The sequence below is a fragment of the Centruroides vittatus genome, unplaced genomic scaffold (assembly GCF_030686945.1).
Source record: "Centruroides vittatus isolate TY-2023 unplaced genomic scaffold, ASM3068694v2 contig_1276, whole genome shotgun sequence".
Lineage (NCBI taxonomy): Eukaryota > Metazoa > Arthropoda > Arachnida > Scorpiones > Buthidae > Centruroides > Centruroides vittatus.
Genome location: NW_027120815.1, coordinates 854,000 through 873,328, shown reverse-complemented (window position 1 = coordinate 873,328; position 19,329 = coordinate 854,000). Strand labels below are relative to the sequence as shown.

Genomic DNA, 19,329 nt, shown 5'->3' with positions numbered 1-19,329 from the left:
TATAAAAACAAAACTTAATTAAACTCAACAACCATGAATGTATTTTTAAATTGATTAAACTTGTATTTTATCTCATTTTACAGATGAATACATGGATATTATATCCAAATTCAACTGTCTACATGTTGGTTGAATCTCTAGTTTAAGTAATTTTCTTAATATGTCATTAGTATTATGAACCAAAATAGTTGAACCAGATACATATTTGAATTTTTCTTTTATAAATAATTTTAAGTTAAACAAAACAGATTTTCTAAAATCTACTAATGGACAACATTTATCCCTGAGTTTGAGTTTTTAATCTAATTTTAAGTTGTGGATACTACTTTCCTCTTGTTTACCTAAATTATTAACTTCTTTCTTTAGCCATTTTTTAATCCTTTCTTGTACTGTACATTCTCTGGTACTTTGAATTTATCTATTAACACTATCACTATTTTTTTCCCTGTTTTTTTCAGTCTTTTGTGACTATTTTGATTTGATCCCACTTTTCCACTTTAATCAAAGTTAAATTATTCTTATTTAAAAAAGTTCTTACTAAATTAAATTTCTTATAGTATTCTTGTCCAATTTATCATATATTATCATCTCACCTTTAGTTTTTTTTCCAAGTTTTTTCAAATCTTTTTATTTGATGTTTTAAATTCCTTTTTTCCTCTTGCTTCATTTTCATTTGCATAATGGCTATTAATTTCTGATATGATATTAAAAGCTTTTTCCTTAAGGGACACATTATATTCTAGTCCTAATCCCAAGACATTGTGTATTGCTGTTAGTATTTTTGAATTTGTTTTATTAACTATTAACTTACTTTGCCAGCTCGCTTTGTTGTTTGACATATGATCTCCAAATAAATGTTGCAATCTCATCTTCATTTTGTACTGCTAGTTGGTTGGTTACCTTGCTTGTTTGTTTATCTTTCTGCAATCTCTGTTTTTTTTAGTAAGAAGATCATCTTATTCTTAAAACTAAATCCTTTATCATAATCTGGAATTTTTATAAATTATATATATAGAAAACACACCTTTTCATACATTTCCAGCAGTTCTTTATAGTTCTAATGAATGTTTTCAACTTGATTTACAGGCCTTCAGGTTATAAGCCAATCTAAGTGGCACTTAGAAGGAGTTATGCTCTATTCCAAAATTTTGGAATACATCTGTGTCTTCCAATGACCCATGCAGTTATAAAATTGTTGCCTTCAGGGCACTTATTAGCAGGTCTTACATTCATTGTACCAACATGGCTAATACAAAGATAGAACTAAAACTTTATTAAGACAATTAAACAAAAAATTGCAAAATATTAAATGGGTAAATATTTATCCATTTAATTTTTTGTATTCCTTTTATTTTATATTATTTGTGTTATTATTTTTGAACATATTCAAAGTTATGCATTTGTTTTATGATATGTTAACATTCCAATTGTAAAAGCTTGAATTTGTATTCTAGAATGTAATTGTCTAAACTGCCATTGTGGCATTCTATTAAATATTCTACTTGAGGATGGTTCTTAAAAATGTTCAAAAATATTTTAGTAATTAAACCATTGTTGCATTTTAAGGTTGATTGGATGTGTGTTACTTTTGTATGGCAACTGTGGATTAGTTTGCTTTCTTATAATTTTGTGCTGCAAATTGATTTTATTTGCCTTGTTTATTAAGTATACCCAGTTTTGAGTACTGGATTAAAAACATTCATGTGATAGGATAAAAATAATACATGTAATGTTTAATATAATGTTATGTCATACTTTCTACCCACTTATTGTTTATGGCAATAACATTATGGCAACAAACATGAATGTAGAGATAAGATGTGATAAGAGAACTATTGGAAAAATACACGCCAGAGAAAATTTATTTATTTACATTGATACTGGTGATGTCATTTAGACCAATGTTTGAGACTTTTTGCTCAACTGACCCAATACATTTATTTGTAGTAGTTCTGTGACCCAAATGCTTGTAATGAAATTTTAAAAAAGCTCAGTGAACTGGAGTCACTGTATATTACATAAAAAAACAAAATTTTGCATTATTAATAATAACTTCTACATGTGAAATGTAACATTGAGTACATTTCTATTAAGAGTGGTTCAGGCCAATTTTGATTTGTAACAAATAACTTACTTCAATTTCAGTTATTGTTATTGAAATTTACCTATTAAAAAGTGTAAGACAGACACCTTACATTTTTTAATAGTTAAATTGTAAATAAAACAGACTGTTACGTAATTATTTAGGATTCTGTTTTACTTTGAAAAATTAATGAATGCTTTTTTTAAACATACCTTTCAGATTGTAAGATGATTTTGTCAATTTTGTAAATATACAAAAATAATAGTTTATTGATCCACTTGTGCTAAAATTCTCGTGTTGTTTATTTATATAATTTATGTATGACAGTAAACCTAAAAGTTTGAATAAACAATGAAATATTTTCAAAACTATTGCAACTTAAATAGCTTTATGACTATGACCTTACATATAATGAGTTTCTATTTTAATGTTATTCAAAACAAAAAAGAGAAATCACTTTTGTATTACACACATTCTCTGATCTTAACTTTATAACTAAATGACAATAATAATTATAAGAAAAAAGTTCTTAACAGTTTTCAGTACTTAACGGATGCATCTACTGTTAGTAAATAACACCAACAAAACCTTCAAAATTAAACCAACAAATAATTTTAATATAAATCTTATGACAAGTGCTTTTGATCTTAATAGGGATGTGTTTCAGGTCAAATGTGGGAAGATTTAGAGCATCTACTGTTCTTAGTTCTTACTGAATATTTCAGTAATACAAGTATTTCAAAAAGATGGTATCATTTCACAATGCATTAAAATTTTAATTCAACCCAACATTGGGTTGTGACCCATAGTTTGAGAAATGTTGGTTTAGACAATGTTTGCCAACCTCCATACAACAATGAAATAATATGTCCAATAAAACAAATATCAAGTGCAACAGAATTAAAAATAATAAAACATTATAAGAAGTTAAAAAGTTATGTATAATAAAGCAATTTCTTACAGCCTTAAATTTAGGAAATTCAAAGTAAAGTTTATGTTCAATTTTTATGGCAGCCTTCTGGTAGCTAAAAACAAATGATTTATGGTAACATTGAGCTGATAATGTGGAGAGAATAAACAAGTAACATTTCTAGTAATGACTGAGGAGGTGTGAAGGTAAATATATTGAGATGAAAATAGACCATTAAAGTATAAATTAGGCAAACCTATGCAGACACATGCGACTTCTGGGGAATCTGTAAAGAGGAGGTTAGAAAGAGCAAAATATAAATTTTAGCCAATTCTGAATAAAGTTTGTATAGTGTAGATGGAGGTGCGGAAGCCTAGATAGGTAAGATATAGCCTATTACAGACTGAATATTGGTATAAATAATACTCTGAGCATTTGTCTACTAGAAATTACTCTAAAATTTTGCCATAGTATTCCTGTATGAATTGAGACTTTTGATTAAATTTCCTATATGCTGTTTGAATGAAAGTTTTGAATCAAAATTAACACTAAGTTCCTGGACTCAAAGATTGGAAACTGTTGATAATTAATAAAAAAGATATTGCAAGTTGGTGCTCTCACCAGGCTATAGATCATTATTTTAGTTTGCTAGAGTTTATTTGTAAATTTAAATCTCAAATAAGTAAGTTTTTTAATATCTCTGTGTAATGTATAAGGAAAACTATTAGCAAGTTTAATGTCATCAGCATATATGGATGAAGAAGTAATACTAGAGAGTGTCTTATCTATGTAGGGTATGAAAGATAAGTTGTTAAGGTATTGAACCCTCAGGGTTCAATCCTTATCAATGGTGAAAAGGACAAAAAATAAAAATTGGAAATCTTAATCTGACAAGAATGTAATAGGAAGAAATTGTTTAGCCAGGTCAAAACAATGCCATCAGTTTCAAATGTCAGAAGATAATTTGTCAGAATATTTTAACTTCTGCATTTTCTGTTTAATAATAAAAACTGGGTTGAGAAGAAATGATCAGTTACAAGAACTAAGTAGAGAGTTGATGCCATTTAACCTCAGACCAAATGGATATATTAATACAAACATTATTATGTAAAGAAATACCTTGGTCTTTATAAATAATTATTTGAATTATCTGATGGATATCAGAAATTACTTATCCATAATGAAGTTGGATAAGTAATAATTTTAAGACAGAAAAGAAAAAACCCAAATCCAAAAAAGCGTTGTAATGGGAGAGAAAATTAACATATTGTTTAAGAAAAAATTTTTTTGTGCCATCTAAATAAGAGTATGAGGGAGCCAAAGATTGCCATGTTATATTAGTTAAATTAAAATCACCACAGAGTATAATCTCAGTCATTTGAAGTTTTGAAAGTAAAAAGGAACTACTCGAGGGATGTGAATATGATAATAGACTTTGGTGTTATGTAATTATAGTTAAATCTATTTTAATAACTAAAATGGAATCTTGATATTCATATATTTTAAAGACTTTCAAATGGTTAGGAAAAGCCACCATTATTCCACTGCTTCGTTGAGCAGTTCAGAACATAGATAGGAATTAAAACCTAATGATTTAATAATATATAAAATGTCATAGAAAAACAGTCTCCAAAGTTTCTGTAAAAATAAAAAGATCATAAAAACCATTTTAAAAGGTGCACAGATTTGTAGGGTCTTTTTTTTATGGACCTTACATTTTGAAGGAACAACTAGATCATTTAAATAAAAAAATAAATGAAATAAAATTACCATTAAAATAAAATTTGAACAGAAAGACATTATAATCATTATGTTAAAAACATGAATATCCTGAGACACTAAAACATACCAGAAGGAGATAGAGCCCAAATTTGTTCGATCAAAAGCAAAAGATTTTAATAATTATGAATAAAAGAGAAATAAAACAAAAGTCAAAAACTAACTCAAAAAACCAAAAGAACAATAATCAAATTTAAATGAAAATCAGGCTCTATCTCCACTGTGCATAAAAAAAACCTTGTTGTGGTCAGCACTTAAGAATGCAACAGGGCAAGTTCACTCATCGGTAAGGAGTGTACTAGTACATTATGCTAAACAGAGATTATGAATACAGGATCTTTGATAGCAACAGTGTTAATTCATATCAGTGATTATTTCTTGTCATAAATGAAATTCATTAAGATAAAAATTGTTGAAATGCTGCAACAAACATCCTGCTTTACACAAAAAGATAAAATATTGCCATAGCTGAGAAGTTATGGATTTGTAAGAAGAGCTTAAACATAATGTGATTGTACAGTACATATAATTAGTAGAGTTCAAACTTCTATAATTATTAATAAATAGTCAAGATATAGATGGAAATGATCTAGTATTAAGTGATTTAATTATAATTTAGTTAACATAAAAGATGCTGCATCATTAATGAATGTGTGGCAATGATGCCTTTCAAGAAAATGTAAAAACTTGCATGCAGTTATATTCAATGTTATATTGGTATCTTTGGTATATTTCTGTGTCAGTTCTTACTAGCCATAGCAGTGTTGTTAGGTGAACTATTCTTTTTCATGATAAATGAACATAACTGATGAGCCAAAAACAGTTGCATTATTATTTTTTTCCTCTATGCTTCAATTAAACAATTTGTTAATATTTATATTTATTTTTGAAGTGTTCATCATATTATACTGTTACTTTTAGGATATTTGTAAAAATGGAATTGGAAGACCATTTGATAGTTTAACAGAATAGAAATAAATGACATTAAATTATATTTATACAATTGTTGAGAGTTAAGAATAATGTAAGAGCACAAACTTCAATTTTTATGGCAGCCTTCTGGTAGCAAAAAATGGATGATTTATGGTAACTATGTAAATGGCAAATATGTAAATTATTATTTATTGAAAATACATTTTGAAAGTTTATATATTTAATATTTATTTGAAATTGAGTCTGATACATTGAACTCTCAATATAATATGTAATAATTTCCCAAAATCATATTATTTTGATGTAAACTTTGTATTAAATTTTATTTTCTAAGTAAAAATATTTATTTTTTATGATTTCAATTTTCTATCTTAAAACAATGCTGATTATTTGTGGTGTATTATTATAGAGAAACGAATTCTTGTATGTAAGGTACAAGTGATATATGAGAGATATTTTTGTTAATTTGTTTCAGTGAAATTAAAAAAATTAGTTATTGAAAATATTTTTTGTATTTCAGGTTTGCTTAACTAAGGATGAAATTGAACATATGTCAAAAGATGATTTAATCAAAAAGTAAGATCTCTACTTATATGATGCTTTATTGTATTGATATGATATAAAAGCTTTATTTTTAATCAGCTTTTATATGAAATGGAGAAAACTGTAATAATGTTAAAATGATAAATAATTATATGTAATGATTATTTTATTGCATTTCTCAAATTAGCATAGATGTTTTGTTTGCATATTCTCTAAATTTTCTTTTATAAGCCTTAATGGTTTACAGGGAAGTGATAACTGAAAAGAAACAAAACAGAATTACATTAATATCAACATATTAATGATATTCTGCATTTTTGTTTATTAGTGCCATTTATTTTTCTTAGATTAATATAAGAAAAATTTAGTTTAAAAAATAAATTTAAAGATGATTGGGATCAACCTTTGATTTATTTTGATGTCATAAAGAATGATATTATTATGAGTAAAGTTTTTTTAATATTTTAAATGTGACAATATCAGAAAAATCATGGCATTAATAAAATTTTAATAAACTATAAAAATAAGTTCATAATGACGATATAGTTCCACAGCTGACAAAGTAACAACTTACAAATAGACTTTTCCTTATATGCTACTGATTGGATGGAGCAGGAGTTTTATTCTTCCTTTTTATAGATTATTGAAATTTTATAATTAAAAATGAAAAAGTCTTTTTTAAAAGTTATTTTTTTAATGGTATTTGTAGAATACAAGATAAAAATTTTAAACATAAAATATAAATCTAATGGAAATAAGATATAATAAATAATGAAGGTAAAAAAAAAAACAAAATAACAATAATAATAAACATGAAATAAATTGTAGCTGTAAAACAAAAGTTTAATCAAGTTAAGTTCATTCATGGATCACCATGCAATAGACAGTTTTTATTATATTTCATTTCTGTTTGGTATAAATTTGTTATGTTGTATTCTTTTACATTCAGACTTTGTATTCAATAGTTTAGTAACTGAAGAAAATGTTAATTTGGTCAAACATTTTTACTTTATTAAACTTGTTGCTGAAGTTTATAAGGCATGGATTTTTATTGTGGTGTTAAGCATTCAAGACTCACTGTAATAAAGAAGGAAAGTTTTGTGATCCAACATATGGTATCAATGCACTTTCATCTTTTTTGTTCAAAGTAGAGCCAATATATTCAGCTATTCTGATATTTTATTAACTTTACTAAATAAATACCAATTTTGTCTTAATAATTTTATTTTTATCTGAACAAAAATTTTATATGATGGATGGAAATGTTTCATGTGCAGTATAAATTAATTTGAGAGTTTTTAAACAAAGATTTTATTATACAGTGGGTGATCGGTTAATGAGCGTAATCTGTTCAAAGACAATGTTCACTACCCGAATTTTTTGTTAACTGATTATCAATTTATCTTAGATTTTTATGGAAATTTGATTAATTCATTCTAGAGACCCTAAAATATAAATGAAAAATTACAAAATTTCTTATTACGTTTATTTATATGTAATAACAATAATACATACATACATACATACATACATACATACACAGTGTTGCATTTTCATCAGTCATGTTTTTTTCTGTTTGTGGAGCATTAAAGAATCTCTACAATGTCAATTGATTTTTTTCTCTTCTTTAGAATTTTTCGGAAGTGATCAATAATAAGCATTGTTGTTGTACAGGTCTCCAAGCCTATTGACTTCAACCTGATTTGGGTGCTATTGTAAGACAGTTTTGATATCCTCCCACTTCCTCAAAAGATCTTTAATAGCAGATGTCAGCATTGGTTCTCTTTCAACTTCCTCTTTTTCAGAATAAAACACATCTTGTTGAATTTCTTGATGTTCTTCATTCAAGAGTTCTTGGAGTTTTTGCTTGTCAGATTATTTTAATGTTCCATTATGAGCACTTTGATGTCATCTTAATTCATCTCCAATTCCAGATCTCTAGCAGTTGTCACAATTTCATCCATAATTTCAGGGACATCATCTTCATCTTCTGAATGCAGAATGGACACAGCTTTTGCCAAGCTGAATTCATTGAGTGACTTCTGATCGTGCCTTTTGAATGAAATGGATAGCTTCAAGAATATCAGAGTTTTCTTTCCAAGACATTTTTAATATCATTGTTGAGGAGAACTGGCATGCTTCCAAAAACACAGGCAAAACAGCGTGAAAAGATACAAGTTTTTGAAACTTGCAATAACCTTCTTATCCATTGACTGAATCAACAAAGTGGTATTTGGAGGCAGAAACTGAAGTGTTAGCCGGGAAAAGTCTTCCAGCAAATTATCTTCAAGGTTTTTTGCATGTACTGGTGCATTGTCCAATAGTAACAGAGCTTTCAATAGCAATTCATTGGTCAGAAGGTAATCCTTGATACTTGGGGCACAAACTTTAAACAGCCATTCTTTGAAAAGAACCTGTGTAAGTCATGCGCTTTCATTCAATCTCCACCTCACTGGCAGTCTTTCTTTAATTATGGAATTTTTTTGAATGCTCTAGGATTCTCAGACTCATAGACAAGAAGTGGTTTAAGCTTCATATTACCACTAGCATTGTAAGGAACTGAGTCCGAACGTTATTTTTATTTTATTATTTTTCCGTTTTATTATCTTTTGTTTGGGGTTTATGTTTATTTAGGACGAAGGTTCCCCACCACTCTCTTGTTAGTAATGAAAAATGAAGATAAAACAACTCACGGAGAAATAAGTGCCGTAGGAAAAATCTTGCGCACTTGCGCTGCCCGGCGGAAGTAACACTCCTCAGAAAAAAAAAATGGAGGGGGAGTCCCCACAATCACTAGTAGAGAAATACTTGATAAACCGTCTTAAACATCCCAGAAAATTATGATAAATATTTTGTAAACGGTTTATAAGCTTTGTCGGAAACTTAAAGCTGTCAGAAAAGAAAGTTAATGTTAGCAACTAAGTATGTAAATAAGGGGAGTAACCCAGCTCAAGTGTGATGTCACCTCACAGTATAAAACCCGTACGTTAACCGAAGAAGGAGAGGTGATTTCCAAACCAAGGTAAATTCCAAATCGAGATGACGTTGAGAGCGAGGTTAATTCGAAAGCGAAGTATTTTCTGATAGAAGTCCAGATTGATAATTGGACGATCCAAGGTGTTAAAGAGGAGTTTGATTGACGATTTGACGATATCGAAAGTATTGAGGAAATAGTTTCTTCGTATAGTGAGGTGACGGATAGACGTTTAATTAGTAAGAGATTTTGTTCATAGTTTCTAAGTATTTGATTGTCGAATTTCAAAGGGGAATTAATATTAAGTTAAGCTAAGTAGCTAAGTTTATTGTCGGGTTGACTTGTTGATTTTCGTTAATAAATTTTGTTTGGATTATTGACATTTGTACGTAGTACATTCTAGTTGCTAATTAAATATATTTGAACTTTTGATCTGACTTGATATTTATCGTTATTATTACTAATTTTTCGGTGCACGCTTAAAAGCCCAGGCCTGGCAAACTAATCTCGAATCCGCGTAAAGTACCCGTTAGGTTAACGGAAGTTTCACCGACCGTAATTATAGTCTGTTTCCTAAGATACTAAAATTAAGTACTTTACAGCATTAGGTCTCAAAAGTAACATCTTTCATGGGCTGATGCCCAGGAATATTTTTCTCATTTTTCATGATGTAGATATGGTTTGGTATGCACTTCCAAAATAAACCAGTTTCATCACAATTGAAAATTTGTTGTGGACAATATCCTTCTTTTTTTTGAATTCATGAAATTTGAGACAGAACTTCTCAGTTAGAATTGAATTTATGACTATTTACAAAAATATAAAATTTTCGAGTCTTTCTTACATCCTGTTTCACTCCACCACAGAAGTAACTGTGTATTGGCTTGAATAAACTTCAGTAGAACAAATGGTAAATTATAAAAAAATTTCACACAGTTAAAATTGATCGAAACACCGACCTTTTATTTGAGAATTCGGCGTCCTTTAAAACTAAAACAATGATTACAACTTTTAATTACAACTACCTTGTTCTTTAGCACAATATATTACTGGTTCAGGCCCTCTGGTGGCAGTTTTGGGTAATCTTAAAGTTCATTTGCATACAAGCATACATGATAACATGAACACCCCAGGATATCTTCAATTAGAATTGAATTTATGACTATTTACAAAAATATAAAATTTTCGAGTCTTTCTTACATCCTGTTTCACTCCACCACAGAATGTATGCAAATGAACTTTAGGATTACCCAAAACCGCTACCAGAGGGCCTGAACCAGTAATATATTGTGCTAAAGAAAGTTTATCAGTTTTTTTTTTAATATGTTCAGAAAAGCACTTACAAAAATTCAGAGAACAGAAATCAACAAGTGCACAGAAAGGTTAGTATACAGTTGTCAAAGTCTTGTTCCAGAAACTGTAAATAGATGGCAGTAAAATACAGTTCTACAAATCTTACACACAGCAACATTTCTTTTTGTTTGTTCTTGTATTTGTTCTAAACGTGTGTTTGTCGTCCGAACATAAAAAATTTTTTGTGAAAGTGTTCATTGTCCAATTTGTTTGCAATTCAAACTGTTCATTAACCAATCACCCACTGTAGTTTCTAAGAATTTACCCATAATGGGATAGTATTTATGAAGAGTGTTATAAATTTCTCTGATTGGAACATTTGAGAATTAAGCCAAGCATGAACTTTCTAGGAAAACCATGGTTTAAAGTTATAGAAACTATTATATCATTCACTTCTTTATTTCTATCTTTAAGCAAAGTGGAGTGAGTAAAGGAATATTTTATTAAGGCTTGAAAAGTAGCTAGCTTATGCATAGGAATCACAATATTAAAGGATTTTACCAGTATTTCAGTAAAGAAAGCTCTCAATATCGCTAATGAAATGAATTAATGTTCAGATTGTATTGCAAAGTGTATAGCTCTTTAGACATACAAAATAACTGAAAGATAACCAAATTTTAGCTGTTAGATGAGTCAATGTTGCAAGCAAATAATTATTCCACTTTTGGAAGAAAAATAATCAACCGCACTTTGTTTTAAAAGTACAGTACAGGTACTCCTCACCTTACGACTGAGTTCCGTTCCGACGACTACGTCGTTAAGCGAATTGGTTGATAAGCGAGGAGCTTGCGCCGGGAATATGGGATCATTGTAAAATTATCCAAAGTATGCAACAAACTTCAAATTTATTCATAAAAAGACTATCATAGTATGCTATTAGCCTATTATAGTACACGCAAGCCTATTATAGTATGCTTAGTGCGCATGTCACTGACCGACACTCAAGCTGAGAAAGGGGATTCTCCGAATTGCGGGTCGAAACTCAATTGGTCGTAAGTGCGAGTGGTTGTTAGGCAGATAGGTCGTAAAGTGAGGATTACCTGTATTTGTTTTTTGGTTTACTTATGAATCTGGTCCACATTTACTGAAGTTGACATTATTCACTTTCTGTGAATGAGTCTGCATACTGCTAGCCAATCATCCTGCAATTTTAATTATTTTGGCATACAGTCCCTTTTTGCTGTACAAAAAAAAGTGGCAAACCAAATAGATGTATTACATTTTTTTGGTTTTCTTCAAATTCCATCTTTTACAATTGCAAATACTGTATTCTTCATACATGTACAGTACAGTACTTATACTATATATATTATTTAAACTTTTATTCTTATTTTACATATTAATGTTTGCGAGTTGGACAACAAAAGTTAAACTTCACATATTATTGTATCATTTGTAGTTTGTCTCTTAAAGTTTCTTGTAGTTCATTAATTATTGTGACAATATATGTAGCATTGATACAAAGAAAAAATAAAAAGAAACACTGATTGGCAAATAGTAGTATGGGAAGTCTGTGAATGCTGATACTTAGGCAGCACAGAATTAAGAATGTGAGAGAGAGATGACTTTAAAAAATTTTATATTGTTGTAAATACTCAGTTTTGTTTTTTCCAAAATTAGAAAATTATAAAAAAGCCAGTATCAGGGTGAATATAATACTGGTATTTTGTTTTGGAAATTTAGGTGGAAATAGTGATGGGATGATTAATCAAAATCAGTATCAAGAATTGAAAGAATCAAGATTTTTCAGTAACTGAATTTAAATTTTTATTTCAGATAATAATTAAAATTGTTTAAATTATGATCATTAACAATCAAGTATTGTTATACTCTAAAGTTTCATTTTGTTTTCTAAAAGTAAGGAATAAAATTATTTTGCATTGCCAATTGAGACATTAGCAAAAATAAATAAATGCTTTCTATGTGGCATGTATGTTAAGATCTGAAACTGTGGTAAGAAATAAAAGTAACACATATTATTAGAACTAATAAGTATTAGTGTTGCTAGATCTGGCATTTTTTAAAGTTTTTTTTTTTTTTTGACATACAGAAGAATTTTGGGATACCAAACACTATTTGGGATTACAGGTGGCCCACAACTTTTGCACATAATTGGTTCCTGAAAGTGTGTGTAAATGTTGAATGTTCAAAAGTAGAGGGATGTAAAAAAAATATGCACCACAAACTGTGTTTTAAAGTATTTATTTATCAATGTATATATATAATGAAGTTAACAAGTCATGTTTAAGTGTTTTGGGTGTTTTCTTTATAAACTTGTCAAGAGTTAGTTGAATACCACTCCTTTTTTTCTTTTCTTGATAAAGATTTCTATAACATGCTGTGTCTTTCTCAATCGCCTTACGTACTTGAGATATACATTCTCCACTGGGATCACATTTTTCCATGATAGTCAAAAATTTTTCAAGATGCATTTATATTTTTAATTGTCAAAGTCTTGGCATTTTTATTAGCTGCTTCTTCCTCACTTTCATTGTGTATTTCATTGTTGTTCAATTAAGTATTCATTTGACAGAGGGTACTGAGTGAGATTCAATTAATTCATTAACATTTTCATTGTTGACATCCAAGTTTAGTTCATTCATTAGACTAACTATTTCATCTGTGATAGTTTTTGGTTTTTCTTCAAAATTTATAAAATCACTCATTTGTGGGCATAATTGTTTCCAGGAACCTTTCATTGTCGACTCTTTTATTTCAGCCCATGAGTCTGCAATATTGTTTATTGTGTTCCATATATTATAGTTCTTCCAAAAAACTGTTAATGTTGGCCCATCTTCCCTGTCAGTTGCCTTGACGGCCTTAGTCATTATTAAATGTAGCTATCACTGTTTGGTCCATGAGCTGTATGAGGCAGGTAGTATTGGGAGGAAGAAACACAACATTAATTTCTGGGTATAAATTCTGAAGAAATTTTGGGTGTCCTGGAGTGTTGTCTAAGATTAATAATGCTTTAAATTATAAATTATTATTTTTACAATATTATTGCATTTTTTCATTTTGTGCCAACAGTTGTTCGCACAAAATGAAAAATGAACCAATCTTTAAATATTAATGCAGTAACCCAGGCATTTTTATTTGATTTCTAAATGACTGGAAGCAATTTTTTATCTTTCCCTTTCAATGCTCTGGGATTTTCTGCTTGGTAAACTATCAATGGCTTCAATTTTAAATCACCAGCTATGTTTTCATCAAGAAGCAATGTCAATTGGTTTTTGGAAGGTTTATGTCCAGGGGCAACTGATTCTTTCTTTGATAAAAATGTACGAGTAGGCATTTTTTTCCAAAATAAACCCATCTCATCAACATTGAATATTTGGCTAGGAGAATATTCTCCATCTACAATAATTTTGGACAATGAGGAAATAAATTCTTTTGCAGCATCTTTATCTGCATCAGCTGATTCTCCAGTGAATTTAATATTATGTAAAGAATATCTCATTTTAAATTTGTTGAATCAGCCATTTCTTGCTTGAAACACCGTGTTAGAATCTTCATTTAATCTAGTCTTCCAATCTTCATGCAAACTAAGAGCCTTAGCTTGAATAATTGAAAAACTCAGATGGACATTATTTTGATGTTGATCATCAATCCATGATGACAAAGATGTTTCCATTTCATCCATCACTATGCCATGTCTTTTGGAAACAATCTTTGAAGATATATTTTCACAATTTTGAACATATTCCTTAATTTTACTCTTATTTTTCAAAATTGAATATATCATAGATCTGTTTACATTGTACAGATGTTCAATTGAAGCAAAAGATTCACCATTTTCAGAATGTTTAATTGTTTCCATCTTTGTCTCGATCATATGAAGTTTATGAGTCCTTAATTTTTTTTTTGTTCATATTAACACTGCAGTTTCTCCATTTCTCACTCATGTTTATCAATTTCTAAGGACAAAATATTTAAACATAAACAAATAAATTGGCAAAACACATAACATGTTGACACACGTCCTAATGTAAGACTGAAACTGTTTTGACCTCTTGCTCACAACAATACAGTAGTGATTACAATTCCAGGAAGTCTGCTATTGTGGGAGGTAATGTGTGTCTGAGAACATAGAGCGAGCTACTGCACTTTGTAGTGTATGAGCATTCTGCATGGAAGCAAATTTTTTCATTATTGACAAAAATATTTTAAAAATGCGAAATAGCAAATTGTGCAAAAGTCTAGGGCTGCCTGTGTATTTCGCATAAATTAAACTTTCTGTTAATGTACTGTCAACAACAATAATAATCAAAAGTAGACAGTAAACTATAGTTCTGTCCAAACTGCTATCAAAATTTTGCTTTTGGTATGCTTGTCTATTTGATGTCTTCTGTACTTTGCATATCTCAGGACTAGAAAAATCAAAAATTTTGAAACTTGACAGGATTTTTTTCTACATGTGGAACATTGATGATGATAAATTTTGGAGATTATAAATCAAGAGGGGAGAAGATAGAGGGGATCATACTTAATGAAAATTTTACTTGTTAATATTTACAGTTTCTTTAAAAACTCACTCCTATTCTCCAAAATAAGACTTTCATCTTTTTATAATTAATAATATAAAAATTATTTTTAAATAAAATTCGTAACAGGTGATGCCGCGCACAATTTTTAAAAGTTGTTATTTTTTTTTTAAATAGGAATTTATCATAATCACAGGATATCATCAACCTCTTAATGCATCATCGATATGATCAGTGCCACTTTCAGCACCCATAGTCATTTTTGGAATTATCATCATCATAATTATTGTTACTGTCTGCTTGCAAAGCATTCAGCAATTCATCTGTTATCATATTTCTTTGTCACAAGAAGACAGACATAGCATATACATGTTTATGTATAATAAAATGGCAAAACACTGAGATTGGCGTTATATGTATTATTTTCTTATTCAGTATTTGGTGTGAAAATAATCCATTGATCGTTGTTTGTGTAATATAATAAAAGGAAAAACAATACTTTGTCAACTTACCTGAATGTCATACAAGAATTAAGTACTATGAAATAGCAACAACGATCAAGCAACACACATATAGAATGCTTATAAAATATAAAAGACTAGCAATTTAATGCCCAAATTATACAAATTCCAGTCAAACAATTGTGCAATGCTATAAAGCAATGAATTTGAAATCCATCTTGTCCATTTTTGTCACAAATGAAGTTAAAACAATTTGTAAATATCAACTTCCCAAAACCCAATGCTATTATGTATCGATACTAAGCCAAACAATTGCTGTAATTAATCAGGCTATTAATATGCTATAATTAATAATTAGAAACTAAGTAATTTGGTACTAGAGGTAGACATTAGGCACCATTTCTTATTTCACTAATTATAATAATTTATTAAATAATTTAGAACATCTTAGAAGAAAAGAACTAAAATTAAAACAATTTGCAAGAAAAACAAAAACATTGTTGAAAAAAATTTGTTCCTAATTTAAAAAATTACTACAAAACATATAAAGTCACAAGAGCTAATTTTCTAGATAAATTTTTAGTCTAACAATTTAACAATAATGTGCTGTGATGAGTCTGGAAGACTCTCCTTGCCCAGAGAAGGGTTGAATTGATAATTTAAAAAAAATAATTTTTTATGTTATCAATTTAAAACATAATAATAAACATATATATGAGTAATAAATTAATTTATTAAGATGTAAAATGTTTTAAAAAATTTCTTTTTTCTGATCATCAAACAGAGATTATGATTGTCAAGAAATATTTGCTTCTTTATGCAGTAACACACAGTCCATGATAGCTAGATGGTTGAAGCAGTAAATGTGTTAGCTTGTTCTGGAGGTCCAGTTAAGAAATCTCAGAAATGTTCTATAAACATCATGTTCTGTCCCTCAACTTCCAGCTGTCTGGTTAAGTGGTGAGAGGCCATTGTCAGCCTGGCTGAATACATGATGGTCATGGGTGAGAGAGAGAGAGATTTTATTAGTGTTCACAGATTGCAAAGAATTGTAAAAAAAAAATATAATCTGTGTGCCATACCATGATCATTATGTTTACAGTACATTTTCCATTTGAGATTATAAATTACAGGTAACCCCTATATAACACGGCACTTCTATAGCACGGATTCACTCTAACACGGTTTGAGAATTGAGAACACCCCTCATATAACACGGTGCTTTTAAAGCATGGGTTCACTCTAACACGGTTTGGGAATTAGGTAAAACCCTCATACAGCATAAAATATAATAAAAACTGTTACCAGTTGATGATGCTCATGGTGAGATCATCATATAGGATGAATAATCCTCTGGTAAAATATTTACTTAAATAATAAATAAGTATTTTGCCCACGAAAAAAATCTACTATATAAAGCTGAAAAACTGGATTCTATCACTGTATGCTAAAAATGGCCACTAGGGGCACCCCTAGCTATTATTTAAATTAACAATATAAATTATTTTATATTTTTACAGTATAATATTTAGTATATTATTACTTTTATTTGTAATTTTGTATGTCCCGATGCCTGCATCGGGCCTTTCGACTTGTGAATAATAAATCTGATTTAAAGAAGGATTTAACAGCATGTTTTTTAATTTTTGGAACCTAACCCCCCTTTTTGCACTAGTTCTTTTGTTTCGTATAACACAGATTCGCATAAGATGGCAATTTTTGGAACATAACTCTTGTGTTATACGGGGGTTACCTGTATTTTATTTTGTGTCATGTTTGAAACATGAGGCCATCAGGATAACGTTTTTATCTTTCTAGAACAACAACTTTTCTTAATGATTTTTTTCTAGGTTTTCTCTATATACAAGTTCTGTTATAGACAGGTTTGACTGTATTAAAAAATTTATTAGTAATGAATGTGATTAAGATATGAATTTGCATTATTTAATTGTAATTTTTCAAATATTTTGCATATTTTAATAAATAAATAATTTTTTAATAATACACTATTTTAATAAATAGATTTAGTAAATAACTTTACATTTATTACTGTTCAGGTGGTTCCTACAGGAACAATATGTTGAAGCTCTTGAAGCTAGAACAAATGATATTGGGGAAAATTGTGAGTATAAATTTTTTGTATGTTGATTTAAATTTAATTTTATTTATTATTATTTCATTAAAAATATTTACTCATTTCTAAGAGAAGTTTTTGAAATAAAATATTTAAATGAAACAAAAATAGTACAGATTAAAATATAAATTGTTAGTATTTTTATTAGGAATATTTTTGATCTTTCAGTTCAATAGCAATTGCATATTAAAAGAATAGTTTTTAGATTGAATAAATCAAACTTAATTTTTGATATACAATCTATAATTTTTAGTTTCAGTTTTAAAAAATAGTTTTAACTTTCTTAAAGATTAACAAATAGCAAATCAAAAAGTAAAAAAAGCAAAATCTTAAAATACAGAAACAACTTTTACATTTAGACTTTACGTATGAAAGTCAATTCAAAAAGTTATTTTTGAATATAAGTGATTAAACAACTAATTTAGTAATCTGTATCTTTCAAATCATTAATGAATATTAACATGGGTTAAATAAATAAAACATGTAAGGTATAAAATTAGGAGGGTTCAAAAAGTAAATTTATTGCCTTTTTTCAAATCAATAAGAATTTATTTTAAGAAACACAATGTATATTGCAACAAATTACCATTACTATTCTACTTTTTGACATAACTGCATTGTCAAACATTTAGCCCAGCACTGCACTAGTTACTGGAAATCATCTGTGAAAAAGTCAGACCTAAGTCCCTCGAGGAAGATTTTCACATGTACTTTGCTGCATTGTTGCTGAAATGACAGCTTTCCAAATGTTTCAGCTTATAAAACAAGTGAAAAAAATCACTGAGTGCAAGGTTGGTATTATAAGGAAGATGATTTAATTATTCTCAGTAATGTTTTTGTGGAAGTTTCTGGATTTGTTGGGCCATTTGAGGACAGGTATTATCATCATTTTAGTTCACAAACTGGACTATTGACTATGTATGCTAACATATGCATTACTATACTTTACATATTGACTAAAGTGTAGATCCAAACATCATATTGACATATGATGTTTGGGATCGACACTTTAATAAGAACATTGTGGATCTCTACATAAGTCTTACCAAGGCCTTACTGCCATTGAATTTTTTATCTCACTTCTTCCACAGTCCAGCAATTAAACGTTTCTGCCAACAGAATTTCTGTGAAATGGCAAACTTACATTTTGCAGAGAAGTTTGAGAATTTGGGTTGCTTTTATTGTTTGCAGAGAGTGCATAGGAGTTGAAGTGGTACATCATAAGCATAGTGAGATATAGACATATGATAATGCATGTTTAGTTCTTGCACATCTATTAGATTAATTTTGCTGAGAGCAATAATCATGCTTTTTGAATCATCCTTGTATAAGAATAAAGAATGAAAAAATAAAAATAAAAATAAACATCTCAGATATATGTTGCAAACTTTCTACTATCTCAAAAAACTGGATAACCTGATGATGATTGTTTAAAACTGCTAAAAGTATTTATTTCAAATTAAATTTGTTATTTTTTGTGCTCAATTTTGGGTTCTTGTTATATTTTAATATGTTACAAACTGTTTCAAATTACAAGATATCAATATTCCATTCTTTAAGTCATATAAAATACATCTTTACTAGAAATCATATAAGTTGAAGTTGAAGGGACTGCAAAAACAAATTGTTCAAAAACTTTATTTAGGGAAGTTTGAATATTGGCATTAAAAATATG

The 19,329-nt window shown here is 28.8% G+C and overlaps 1 protein-coding gene across 2 annotated transcripts in view; it reads left to right on the top strand.

Annotated features, from left to right (window-relative positions):
- The window catches only part of LOC136988955 (pre-mRNA-splicing regulator WTAP-like), a 139,703-nt gene that overhangs the window by 25,880 nt on the left and 94,494 nt on the right, over positions 1-19,329 (top strand). For both annotated transcript variants that reach the window (XM_067286974.1, XM_067286979.1), the window contains exons 3-4: positions 6,226-6,281; positions 17,578-17,642. In XM_067286974.1, coding sequence (XP_067143075.1) covers positions 6,226-6,281; positions 17,578-17,642 — 121 coding nt within the window. The remainder of the gene's footprint in view (positions 1-6,225; positions 6,282-17,577; positions 17,643-19,329) is intronic.